Source organism: Otolemur garnettii, unplaced genomic scaffold, assembly GCF_000181295.1.
Source record: "Otolemur garnettii isolate 467f Iridium unplaced genomic scaffold, OtoGar3 scaffold00018, whole genome shotgun sequence".
NCBI classification, from domain to species: domain Eukaryota; kingdom Metazoa; phylum Chordata; class Mammalia; order Primates; family Galagidae; genus Otolemur; species Otolemur garnettii.
The window spans coordinates 21,700,096-21,713,056 of NW_003852413.1; the positions used below are offsets into that span (position 1 = coordinate 21,700,096).

General features: G+C 45.2%; 1 protein-coding gene across 3 annotated transcripts in view; it reads right to left on the minus strand.

Annotated features, from left to right (window-relative positions):
• ATP6V0A1 (ATPase H+ transporting V0 subunit a1) overlaps window positions 1–12,961 on the minus strand; it is a 68,782-nt gene that overhangs the window by 10,742 nt on the left and 45,079 nt on the right. For all 3 annotated transcript variants that reach the window (XM_003786335.3, XM_003786334.3, XM_023511261.1), the window contains 3 exons: window positions 11,850–12,066; window positions 11,355–11,462; window positions 6,078–6,185 (listed from right to left, as the gene is read on the minus strand). In XM_003786335.3, the coding sequence (XP_003786383.1) occupies window positions 6,078–6,185; window positions 11,355–11,462; window positions 11,850–12,066 (433 nt within the window). The remainder of the gene's footprint in view (window positions 1–6,077; window positions 6,186–11,354; window positions 11,463–11,849; window positions 12,067–12,961) is intronic.

The following is a 12,961-nucleotide window of genomic DNA, read 5'->3' on the forward strand; positions in this document are numbered from 1 at the left end:
GGCTGGGGATTCGAACCCGCCACCTTAGGTGTACGTGGCTGGCGCCTTAGCTGGTTGAGCCATAGGCGCCGAGCCTGGGCTCTGAGCTCTTGAGGGGAGCGTGTGCTAAGTCAGGGGTGCTAGCAGAGGAAGTGACTGGATCTGGGAGGTGAGGACCTGCCAGTGGGCCAGCTGAGCCGATCCCCACCTTCTGGACTTCAAGAAAATCATCCCTGCTTGGGATAAACTCCTGAGAGCAGGAAGCTAAACCTCTATAGCCACTTTACTTATTCTTTTACAGCCTTTTGGAAGCAGGATGACCTCCTTTTTCTACTATAACTTCAGAAAAAATTACACAGAGAAATTCTGACAAAAGTTTTACAAATTCCCCATGGCTGGAATGGCCCTCCCATAGTTGATTAAGCCCGAATAGCAATGCTGTTCTGTTTCTATTTTCCTTATGTTCCCTTTCTCCCAGTTTTCCTTTCAACACCAAGAATTATTTCCAGAATAAAGGAGTGGGCTGGAACAAGCTCACTTTTAGGACTACTCCAAGTATAGTCAGAGGTGAATTCTGATCTCTGAATTTGTTATGTTCTAGAAGCCCCAAGGGCTTTTTCTAGGTGGGGCAAAGGCTCACTGGTCCTCCCGGAGCTGTGCCAATTGGGGTTCCCTTGCTGGGACCCTCCCTACAGAGCCCAGACACCCAGGGCTCAGCAGGCCTCCCTGTCTGCCCTTCCCTCAAGTCAGGGTTTATTTTTTACCACGTCTTTCAAAACTCACATGCCACTGATCCCAAAGGACACCAGAAATGCCTTTGGAACTTGCAGATGCCAGGAGACCATCTGGGCTGATAAAGCCATTATGGCCGAGGTCAGAGGGGGCAGGCGAGGGGACAGGTGCTCCCCATGCACACAACTCTGGGCAAATGCCTCATTTTCCTCTCTTCTATCTACAAACAGGGTATCTCTGGGCTTTTCTCCTGGAACACGCTCTTCATGCCTCCTCCTTATCCGGAAAACTAGGATAACCCTGGTTACCTTGAGTTCCCTCAGTCCCAACAATGTAGTTAAGAGGTCTCTTTCCCACCACTGCTGGCTATGCCTGAGCCCACACTAAAAGGAAGGAAAAGTCTATGGCTCCAAGGAACACAGGTCTCTACTCCTGAGTGTTCTGGAGGGCAGTGACAAAAAGGGCTCCCTCAGAACCAGCCCCATTTAACATCTCTGTTCCACCTCAAGTTTCTTCCACTAAAAACTGTTATGGAGAGGAGGAAGGAAGCACCCCTCCCAGGCATTACCTTGCCGCCATCACTCCCAACTTCCGGCAAGTATTCTCAGGTGGGGTAAGAACTGGGTGAGAAATCCCACCCAGCACTTTGGAGGAGCCTGGAAGGAGCCCGTTGCTCCCGCCGTGTCCTGTGTAAGTCAGCTATGACTGCTGAATCACTGCAGACTCCCTCTCCACATTCTCTACCTCAGTTTCCTCCTCACCCAACCATTCCTCACCCTGCTGCACCCTGGCTCCACACTGCTGCCCAGCTGTTGAAGATAACTGATGTCTGTGTATCTGACTGTACCTCTGCAATGCCTGTCACTACAGCCTCTTCGTCCTTCTTGAGACTCCTGCCTCCCATGGTTTACCTCCTACCTCTCTGGACAGTCCTTCTTAGTCTCCATCATGGCTCTTCCTCAAATGCCAATATTCTCTGGAGTTCCAGCTTCAGCCCTTGCATGTTTCTTGTGGGACTACCACTCAGGACTTTTGGGCCACCTCTAGAGTGCCTCCCAAATGATCTCTCCGTCTCCACATTGCCTCTTCCCCTCTGCTGTGTGCCCTCTGCTCGAAGCACTTCAGGCACCCCACTAACAGTGCAGAAACTGCTCCCCTCTGCTCCCACCAAGTCCTACCTCTATTCTGCGTCCAGAGTGGCACAAGTCACGCCACAGGCACCCAAGCCTGAGAGTCCGTCTGGAGCCTTCACTCACTCCTACCTCCCACCTTCAGTAAGGCACTTGTGGCTTTCACTTCCTTAACATCTTATCCTGGCCCCTTTCTCGCCAACTCCTCCTGCAAATGTCTCATTTGTTTAAGACCCTTCCCTTCTGTCCTGAATCACATCAGACTAGGTAGGGTCCACGCCTCCAGGCTGTGCCCCTCCCAACCCAATATAACCCACTACACTGCCACTGGGGTATTCTAGCAATGCACATAGGGCTGTGTTACCACCAGCTTCACTACTCTCTGAGGGTTCCTTGTTGCCCAAATGAGGCAACAGCTACTAAGGCTAGTCTCTGCCCACCTCCAGTCTCACCTCTCTCCAGTCCCCCAGCTCCTGTCTGTCCCCAGCACATGACAGGCCTAGAGATCTGGCTCTACAGAACTGTCTATGCTGGCAGCTCTACATCCCCCTCCCTCCATGAAGACTGAGCTCAGGAACAGCTTCCTGGGGGGGTCCTTTCCTGGTCTCCTCTCCCCACTATAGCACAGTGTTCATCAGCCCTGCCCTCCTTCTGTGCTCCCATCTATCTTGGCACACTCCAGTTACTGTACCAGCCACCCACATTGCCTCCCCACTTTGTGTGGGAAGTCCTTGAAGGCAAGAACTCTATTTTTTCTCTCTTGGTTTCTGTGGCACTAAACATAGTGCTCAGCACATGGAGGTGAGGACCACAGGGATGCGTAGGATGAACAGATGAGTGGCTGTAGCCTTCAATGGTTTCCCAGACGAACAACGAGCCTGAATGCCCTCCAGAGGAAATAATGCCTCCACTGGGTTAGAACAATGGCCTACATGGGACACGTAGAAAGTTCTAGAAGAAGGCAGCTGAATTTTATTTATTTTGAGATACAGTGTCACTCTATTGCCCTGGCAATGGAGTCATAGCATCTATTGCCCTGCCATAGTGTCGTGGCATCATAGCTTGCAGCAACCTCAAACTCCTGAGCTTAAATGATCCTCTTGCCTCAGTCGCCCAAGTAGCTGGGATTATAGGTCCCACCAGCATGCCTGACTAATTTTTCTAAATTTTTTTTTTTTCTGAGACAGAGTCTCACTATGTCACCCTCAGTAGAGTGCTGTGAAGTCACAGCTCACAGCAATCTCAAACTCTTGGGCTTAAGAGTGATTCTCTTGCCTCAGCTTCCCAAGTAGTTGGAACTACAGGTGCCCACCACAATGCCCGGCTACTTTTTTGTTGCAGTTATCATTGGTGTGTAGCAGGCCCAGACCAGGTTAGAACCGCCAGCCCTAGTGTATGTGGCTGGTGCCCTAGCTGCTGAGCTACAGGCACCAAGCCTAATTTTTCTATTTTTAGTAGAGACAGGGTCTTGCTCTTGCTCAGGCTTGTCTCAAACTCCTGAGCTCAAGCAATCCACCTGCTTCAGCCACCCAAAGTGCTAGGATTACAGGCGTGAGCCACCTCGCCTGGCCAGGCTGAACTTTTTTTTTTTTTTTTTTTGAGACAGAGCCTCAAGCTGTCCCCCTGGGTAGAGTGCCGTGGCATTACAGCTCATAGCAACCTCCAACTCCTGGGCTCAAGCGAGTCTCCTGCCTCTGCCTCCCAAGTAGCTGGGACCACAGGCGCCCGCCACAACGCCCGGCTATTTTTTGGTTGCAGCCATCGTTGTTTGGCAGGTCCGGGCTGGGGATTCGAACCCGCCACCTTAGGTGTACGTGGCTGGCGCCTTAGCCGGTTGAGCTATAGGCGCCGAGCCCAGGCTGAACTTTTTAAAAGAACTCGTTTTGATGGAAATCACTGGATTACAACTGTCATAGTTATCTAAATTTGGCCATAGAGAACCATACTGTTTACATGCCTGATACAGATAAAATGCTGTGACTGCTTAGAAAGCTCAGGGAAGCTGAACCCTGAGTAAGTTGGGTGGCCAGAGACTGGGTCCACTTTGTTTGCATATTCAAGCTCTTGGGACACAACCATAAATGAGGATGTTGGTACAAAATGGTTGGTTAGACTGTTTTGACGACTGTGGCATTGGGGGGCTCGACTCCGAAGACATTTAGAAAGCAATGCTATTGGTGATGGTGTTACTAGGAGAGGGCTGGGCTCCTCAACAGCAAGAAACATGCCCCCACCCAGCCCCACCAGGCAGCTTGGCCAGTGACTGCGCACAGCTGAGTAGTCCAGGAACATAGAAACTCCTCAATGCCAGCCAAGGAGCCTCTCCTGACTTCAGGAAGACCTAGCACTGCCTATTTCTATACAGAACAGCAAAGGTTTACCTATTGCCATCCCACTGCCCCTTTAGGAAGGACAGGGAGAGTCAGGAAAGGGAAGGGTCCAGTTCATGGGTCTAGGTATTTTAGAAGCTTTAGGGGAAGATGCAAACAGTGCAGCAAGGCCTTTTATAAACCCAATTCAAACATGTGTGTTGCTAAATGAATTACTGCTAAACTAGAAGGCCTTCTATTGTAGATTTGGCCTGAATATTTAGCTAGTTTTCCTTCCATTGTTATTCTCTGTATGTGGCTGATATAAAAGTAACTTTTCTCGCACAGATGGATTTGTTTTTCTGGGATAAGCCTGAGAGGCAAAGTCTCCTTTTGAAAGCTACCTTGTCTACCTCCTACCTGGGTCACATGGAGGTAGAGCTGACCTCAAGCAAGGGTCCAACGACTCTAACTTGAAGCATCATCAAGCTGGTGATGGCAGCAGGAAGAGGCTGGCTGCATCTCAGACAGGGAGGAAGGGTAAGCTTTGCCCCTGAGCACTCGAAGGAGCAGGGAGGAAACAGCTATTCCCAGAAGCTGGGAGTAGAGCAACCACAACATCACAGGACAGGAAGGCCAAGGACAGTGGGATTTAACCCACAAGAGGGGTCATTTCAAGAATGCCAATGCAGACATTACTTGTATCTCCTTTCAAAGCCATTCTCAGAGGTATTAGATCAGCAAAGTCAATGAAACAAAGACAGAGGTGACCGACATGAAATGCAGATAATGGAGATGAGCTTTGTTAGAACACAGGTTCATGAACTGCTTAGAAATGGCCAGTGAAATGCACGATGCAGGGGTGGCATGTGTGTGGCCCCGGGGTGCGGCAGGGTCAGCAGAATAATCACAAGGATGGGAAGAGAGAAGCCCAGATAAACATGAAGGCAAAGCCAGCTTTGGTCTTACCACTGTGTCCTCGGTAGGCTTGAAAACACAAATTTACACTTAGTGGGAAGCCATGCCATATATATGGTTACAAGTTATGAGCACAAGGCTACTGAATGCTTCTTTGGGAGGACTGTTAATGTTAAATGGGGCTAACATGTTGAAGGCAGGCTTCCCCGGCACACACAAAGCAAAATGAGCAGGAATTTAGAGCATTAAGATACACATTTTTAAAAGGAACCCCAACCCTTACAATTTCTTTTCTGAAAAACCATTTGCATAGTCAAAAGTGGTTAGACACACTGAAAAGTCCCAACTTGGGTCCTCAACTATTCTATTTGCTTTAAAAAGAACAAAATGAACAGATGAGATTTAATCGTTTGGTTCAGAGGCTTTGTGCTATAAGCAGTTAGGTAAGGAGAGTGGATTTTTGAGAACTTGATGCTGGTGTGTTAAGGAAAAGGTTAACCTGGCCTGACAATTTTTCATTTTCTCTGTAAAAAGTAGGCAGATAACATTTAAAAGGTCCAAACAAAATATATGCAACAAGAACGCATCAGTGGGAAAGGACTTCCAAAGCATCAGTCAGTAATGTAGTTGGAACCACTCCCAAAAGGACCAAGGGACGAAGAAGCTATCCTTAATGGTCTGTGTTCAGGCATAAGAGCTGGGGTATGGAGACCTCTCTGCCTCAGGCTGAGGAGAGCAGTCTGTAAATGAGATCTGTGTGCAGAGCACAGCAGGCAACTCAGAATCCAAGAACAGAGCACAACGGCTCTAGGATCTGTGGACAACGCCTGGGGTCTGGAGTAGGGGCCCATGGGAGAAAGCTGTGGTGCCCTCAGAAGTCCAGAAGGCAGGGTGGTGATTAATTAGTATTTTTATTTTTCAAGGAGCAGACTGAGTGAGGACTCTTAGGTCTACAAGGCTAGAGCTGACCTGAGGTGGAAGGAGAGGAGGTCCCATCACTGGATCTTACCTCTTCTGCGTCCTCTGAGTGCGTGGAGAGCTGGTCATGCTGAATAATCTCAGCATCCTCCTCTGTCGGTCCGTTGCCCACCCTGATCCCACCAAAGTTGAGAGTTCCCTACACAGATGAACAGAAAGAGTAGAATTTGCCTGGGCTTTAATGTGGCATTCTGTGAGGTGGGAAGGGCGACGGTTAGTACATACAAACCTCAGAAAAGCATATATTCTAACGACAAAAACAAAACCCACTGATGGAACAGCTAAGTAAAAACAACTGTTCCCACCCAACTGACACCTCCCCAGCCCCAGCCCCAGCCTACATTCCCACCTCACCCTACTTTACAGGAAATATACAGCTTTGCCTGCTGCACCAAGAGGCACCAACCTTGCCCTGGTCAAGCCGACTGAGAATCCTGCTTGAATGAAAACGGTAACATGCAAAGACTCTCATCACAAGTGCTATCTACCTGGAAAGGCTGCAAAAGTCTAAGCTTTTCTGGAACTAAAGACTAGACTTTCTAAAGGGGAGGGGAGGGAGCCAAACAACACATGATTGTACCCTGGTCTGATAAGCTTTCAATAGGAACTCAGAAATTCCAGCAACCTCTCCCAGAAATGTACTAGGTCTCTGCCAAGGAACAAAGGACTTCTCAGATCAGGGGAGGAAAAATGTAAGTTCACTTGCGGCTAGAGAACACTGAGTTTTTTAAAAAAGCAGGGGGCTGCTGTCCTTCAGTGAAGAATTCTACAGTATTAAGACAATTCTTCTATAGGCATGTGGGCAGAGACCAACTGGGCATTTGCTGTTTCTTATTTCACAGGTACAGTCTGCAGCAGGGTCTCCATAAACAGAATGTTAAAGTCAACTTCATTTGAAAAAAACTGGGTTTACTGGGGCAAAAGAACAGAAGCCAGACAGAACTAGGTTAAGTCTGACAGATACCAATTAGTGCTAATCTGCCATAGCATGAAAAGAAACTTTAAGTAATAGCCCCTAGAACCACTTCATGTGGTTTCTGTCCACAGAGCCAAACGAGGCAAGAATTCTAGGACAACTCTCCCACAAAATGGCCTCTGGACAGCAGCACAAACAACGCACAAGCAGATCTGGTCAACTTTCCTGTGCTCCCCTATCCCCAGCTTCACCTTTTGGTGTATTTCTTTTACCACAGCTCTCGCCACAGCCACAGCTTACTGACCGGCTCAGACCTCAGCGTTTGCATAAATCCTCCCTCCTCCGCTAGCAGTGGTTCTCACATGGTCAGGGAACCAGCTGCATTAGAATCACCTTGAAAGCTGCATTTTAAATAGAGAGTCTCAAATACTATTCCCAGAAACTGTAAATTTAGTAGGTCTGGGGTGGGGCCCAGGAAATTTGTATTTAAAAAATATTTCCCCAAGTACAAATTGCATAAACACTGTGAAGGGTCTATCAAAATTTTAAATGCATGAACCTTTTGGGATTCAGCAACCCAAAGGCTGCAGCATCAAGATATATGGACAAGATACTCCCTGCATTACTGGGTTAGTGGTTTTTTTTTTTTTTTTTTTTGAGACAGAGTCTCACTCTGTCATCCTGGATAGAGTACTGTGGTGCCATTTTAGCTCACAGCAACCTCAGACTCCTGGGCTCAAGTGATCCTCTTGCCTCAGCCTCCAGAGTAGCTGGGATTATAGGCACCTGACACAACACCTGACTAATTTTTCTATTTTTAGTTGAGACGGAGTCTCATTCTTGCTCAAGCTGATCTCAAACTCTTGAGTTCAAGTGATCCACCTGCTCACCCTCCCAGAGTGTTAGGATTACAGGCATGAGCCACCATGCTCAGCCTGTGTTGCTGTTTGTAACAGCAAAGAATTGAGAACCAACAGATCCATCAGGGAGAGAGTGATTACATAATTTTGGTATATCCAATGGTGTATTTTATGGTAGATATGCTAACATAAAAAAGAGGAATTATTACTATGAAACAATCTTTAAGATACACTAAATTTTAGAAAACTGAATAAATCAAAGGACAGAAGAATGCTACAGTTTAAAACACAATTCCTAATGTGTGTGTGTCTCTCTCCACACACATTCTCTCTCTTACTCACTCAAGAGGTGAAAGGCAGGTACATACTGGAGGCAACCCCCCTATTAATGTACCCTTGAGGAGAAATGCAGTGAGGGTAGGAGGGTTTCTTCTACTTAGTAACTATGTACATTCTCTAGCCAAGTGCTTTATTTTCTTAACAAGCATTTTAATTCTTAGGGGATTGTCTGGCCATGAAATTATGGGCGACTTTTATTTCTTCCTCCCCTTATCTGTCCTTCTTTTTCTTTTTTTTTTGCATTTTTTAGCTAGGGCTGGACTCAAACCCGCCACCCTTGGCATATGGGGCCAGCGCCTTACTCCTTGAGCCACAGGCGCCGCCACTGTCTTTCTTTTTTTTTTTTTTTTGAGACAGAGACTCACTTTGTCACCCTTGGTAGAGTGCTATGGCATCACAGCTCACAGCAACCTCCAACTCCTGGGCTTAGGTGATTCTCTTGCCTCAGCCTCTGGCTGGGACTACAGGTGTCCACCACAACACGCAGCTAATTTTTGTTGCAGTTTGGCTGGGGCCAGGTTAGAACCTGCCACTCTTGGTATATGGGGTTGGTGCCCTACTCACTGAGTCACAGGCGCTGCCCTATTTTAATACGCTAAGAAACAAATTTAAGGTTCATCAGGTGACTCTATGTGTAGTCAGATTTGGGAACCACTGAAGTCTGGGCACCTCCAGGTCATGCACATGTTATGCCTGACAGCCCTCTCACAAGGTGGACTGAAAGTGCAACAGAGGGCACTGTATCCTGGGCTGGGAAGGACAGAGGTGGAAGGCTTCAGGATTCAAGGTACCAAAGCAGAAGGCTATTTCCGAAGCTTTCCCCAACTAGCAGGAACAGTGAGACGCAGATAGGTTTAAATCTTCCAGCCAGACACAAGTATCCCTTCAGAACACAGGGAATGAGAATTACAGGAAGAGATGAGAGACACACATTAGCAGAAGAAAAGAAAAATTAAGCTATAACATACTGCTTATAGACGAGCTAAAGAACAAAGAACAGAACAATAACAGATCAGTGTTTACATCCTCAGCAAAAAACAGGGTCAAGAATCCAGGGCCCTTCTTATAGAGTGATCACACTAATACCTTCAGTGGGGTAAGAAGACCCTATGAATGTGCAGGTTCCTACACTGAGGACTTTTAATTTGGAATTCATTATTTGGAATTCATCACAGAAGAGACTGCTAGACTTAAAAGCACCAAGATCTTCTCAGATGCACACCATTTACATACATATGTATATGCTAAGATTAGTAAAAGGAAGAGGTGACGTGGAAAGAACATCAATATTAGGTAGCATGTGTTCTAAGAGTTTTTTTAATTTCTCATAGGGAAGTCCCTACTTGAAAATAATTTTAAGTAGTAAGATTAAAATTTCTTCTACCCAAAATATCAGCGTTTTTTAGACAGTTCTAAAAGAATAATTGTAAGCAATTTTTTAAGTTTAAAATAATCTCTACACCTAAGGAAGGAAATGGTTACATATTTAAGTTTAATTATTTTATTTAATATTCCATTTTCTTTAAAGGAGCATATGCTACCAGAACGTAGAAGTACATGAGTAATCACTATTGGTGAGATGTAAAACATCCTACAGATTCATAACCTAGAATCTATCAGGCTAATATGACATTAATGCATTATAAGATTTTGATTAAAGGATGTTTTTAAGGATAAATATTCAAATGCTTAACATTCGAAGTGCCATTACTAAATCACAAGCTGGTATCAGAAAAGGGAAAATCAAGACAGAAGATGACTTTGGTAATTACACCAGATGTACAGTACACATAAGACACATGGGAGAATGGAGGTCTCACTAGAGCAGCTGGGAACAGAAGCTGAGCCTCTAAGAAAAAAGTAAACATGTATAGACTTTCCCTTTTAAGAGGCTAAGTTATTGCTAATTAAAAAGGACTAAGTGTCCAAGTATCATGCTAAAATAGAACTCTAAAGGGCAAGGAAATCAATTCAAGAATCACCTTTCTGCTAGAATTGCCATCTTGAATTAAGATGATGGGACTCAGAGAGGGTACAACAGCCACTTTGTTCCCATGGACACGACTGTACTTAACATACTTGAAAAGAAACTTAGGAGACCAATGGTAAAGGTGATACCAGAATCTATTCTCAAGAGGTGGAAATCTTTTCTGTCATCATCTCAATGAGTAACAAGGACAAAATTCCCAAGAGCACACATGTCCCATGCTCTCAATATAGTTAAAAGAATTCTGCTGCACTGTTTGCCACCTCTTTAAACAAAATGTGATGGTTTGTTGTTTTAATTCACTCACTGTTGCAGCCGCTGCTGCCTCTACTCCCTGTTGGCTCGGGGTTGGGCTGACTGGGGCCTCCACAGGTTGCCCTTCCTGATAGTGAATGGAAGAAAAGAAGAAGAGAGAAGAAAACAAAAGAGGGAGGGAGTGAAGGGGAGACGAATGGAGGGTACATGGAAGGATGAAGATGGTCAGAAAAGGGAGAAGGAGGGTCTTGTAACTCAGACGCTCTCCAATAGAAGTAATAACCTAGCAGCCATATGGGAGTCATGCAATAAGATCTTATGGGTTTTTCAGTGAGGGTAGTGAGTTACCTGTGGATAGCTAGAAATTATGTATAATACTGAACATTTGGCAAAATTTAAATTTGGTTGTATAGAATTCATGTGCACACATATAGTACATAAATACATGAATGCATGCTGCTTTTTAAAAAGGAAAAAAAATCCATATGTTTTAAGCCAAACCTTTCTCCTGGATATTTTGGTCAGTGAAAGACAGTATCACAGTATCATTTTAAAAGAAAATGACTCAGTGTCAGTGCTGTGGTTGTCCAGGCAAACCACATGAATAGGTTCACTGTCTGCAGCTCTTGCTGTCTTGCTTTGGCTAATGCTGCATCTAGACAGGCCCAGACCTGGATTCTGCTGAGCACAGCATGAGCAAAGCATGACCAGGAAAGGTAAAAACTTGTGACTTGTTCTCTCTACCCCAGCTACTCAAAGCTGACTCCAGATGTCTGAGCAGCAACTACATGTTTCTCTAACTTTGGCAGGCCCAGTGCTCATGCTGAGATACAACACAAGTGCATTTTGAGAGCACAGAGATTTGCACACAATTAATTATATCCATTGGGGAACTGCCTTAATCTTGGGGGGAGACGGTCTAGTAACTTTCAGCAATAGAAATATACCCACCAAATGTTTCCTCCTCAAATACTGATGGCGAAGGACCAATGGTTTAAACAATAGCATCCAAGGTACACACAGTAGCGCCACCACTACCAGGAAACACTGAATTCCTTTCTGCAAAGTAAGAAGGACAAAGCACATCACATAAAAGTCCATTAACTCAAGTTTCCAAATCCAGCACAAATTTCTCCTCAAACAATACTTTCTTACTGATATATGAGTAAGACTGTCCAGTTTATCAAAATAATTATCAGAATTTGCAGCAAAGCCCAAGATTTGTCCCATATGATGGCAATTATTCATTGTACCCTTTCTGGATACAGAAATTACAGTGGTTCCTTCCAAGCTAAAGAGGATGGTCTGAATTTAGATATGGATATATATGGGCTAGAAACCAAATACTACAAAAAGGTTTTTGAAGACTTTTTTAGAGTGAGAGAAACATCTGGCTTCCCCACCTAAGGTAACTTTCTCAGGTAGCTTACCAAGAGGTTTACGTACCTGTCCAGAATATAGCATTGAATTATTAGACTCTGGGTAGGAAAAGAGGAACATGTTTATGAAATGGATCAGAAGGCTTGGTGCATTCTCAGACGTATGAGCATTATAGGCTGTCCACTTGTAAAAAATAAGGATAACCAAGTAGCCAAACAAGGAGGTCATGAAGATTATTTCAGGAATAAATCCAAAGTAGATATTTAGGGGTTTCTTGAAATAACTAAAAAGGGAGAGAGAAAAAATGTTAAGAGAGAACAGACCCAGGGCCACTCCTATAGTGAGTGGAGATTTTTCTACTTAACACTCCTTCAATTCTGTCTTTTATCACATTAAGACATAGTAGCCAGAAGCTGGAGGCAACAGAGACAATGTAGGATTACTCATCACTTTCAAACTTTTGGACTTTGAGTGGCTCCAGTGCCATCCCCCCATCATTTTCTCCATGAAAAAGAGAATGAAAAATTCTAGTACATTCTGAGGGCACAGTTCATAATTTTATGTGAGTTACACATCAAGAAAAAAAAGAACTGACTTGATGAGTGCTCAAGTTTTGTTCAAAGATCTTGTAACTATAATTTTTTTTTTTTTTTTGAGACAGAGTCTCATTATGTTGCCCTGGGTAGAGTGCCATGGCACCACAGCTCACAGCAACCTCAAACTCTTGAGTTAAGCAATTCTCTTGCTTTACTCCCAAGTAGCTGGGACTACATGTGCCCACCACAATGCCCAGCTATTTTTTTGGCTGCAGTTGTCACTGTTGTTTAGTAGGCCTGAGCTGAGCATGAACCTGCCAGTTTTGGTCTATGTGGCCGGTGCCCTACTCACTGAGCTATGGGCACCAGGCCCCATTTTTTTTTTTTTTTTGAGACAAAGTCCCAAAGCTAGAGTGCTCTGGCATCATCATAGCTCATAACCACCTCACACTCCTGATCCTCTTGCCTTAGCCTCCCAAGTAGCTAGGACTACAGGCATGCACTACCACACACAGCTAATTTTTCTATTTCTAGTAGAGACACGGTCTTGCTCTTGTTCAGGCTGGTTTCAAACTCCTGAGCTCAATCAACCCACCTGACTCAGCTTCCCAGAGTACTGGGATTACAGGCATGCACCACTGC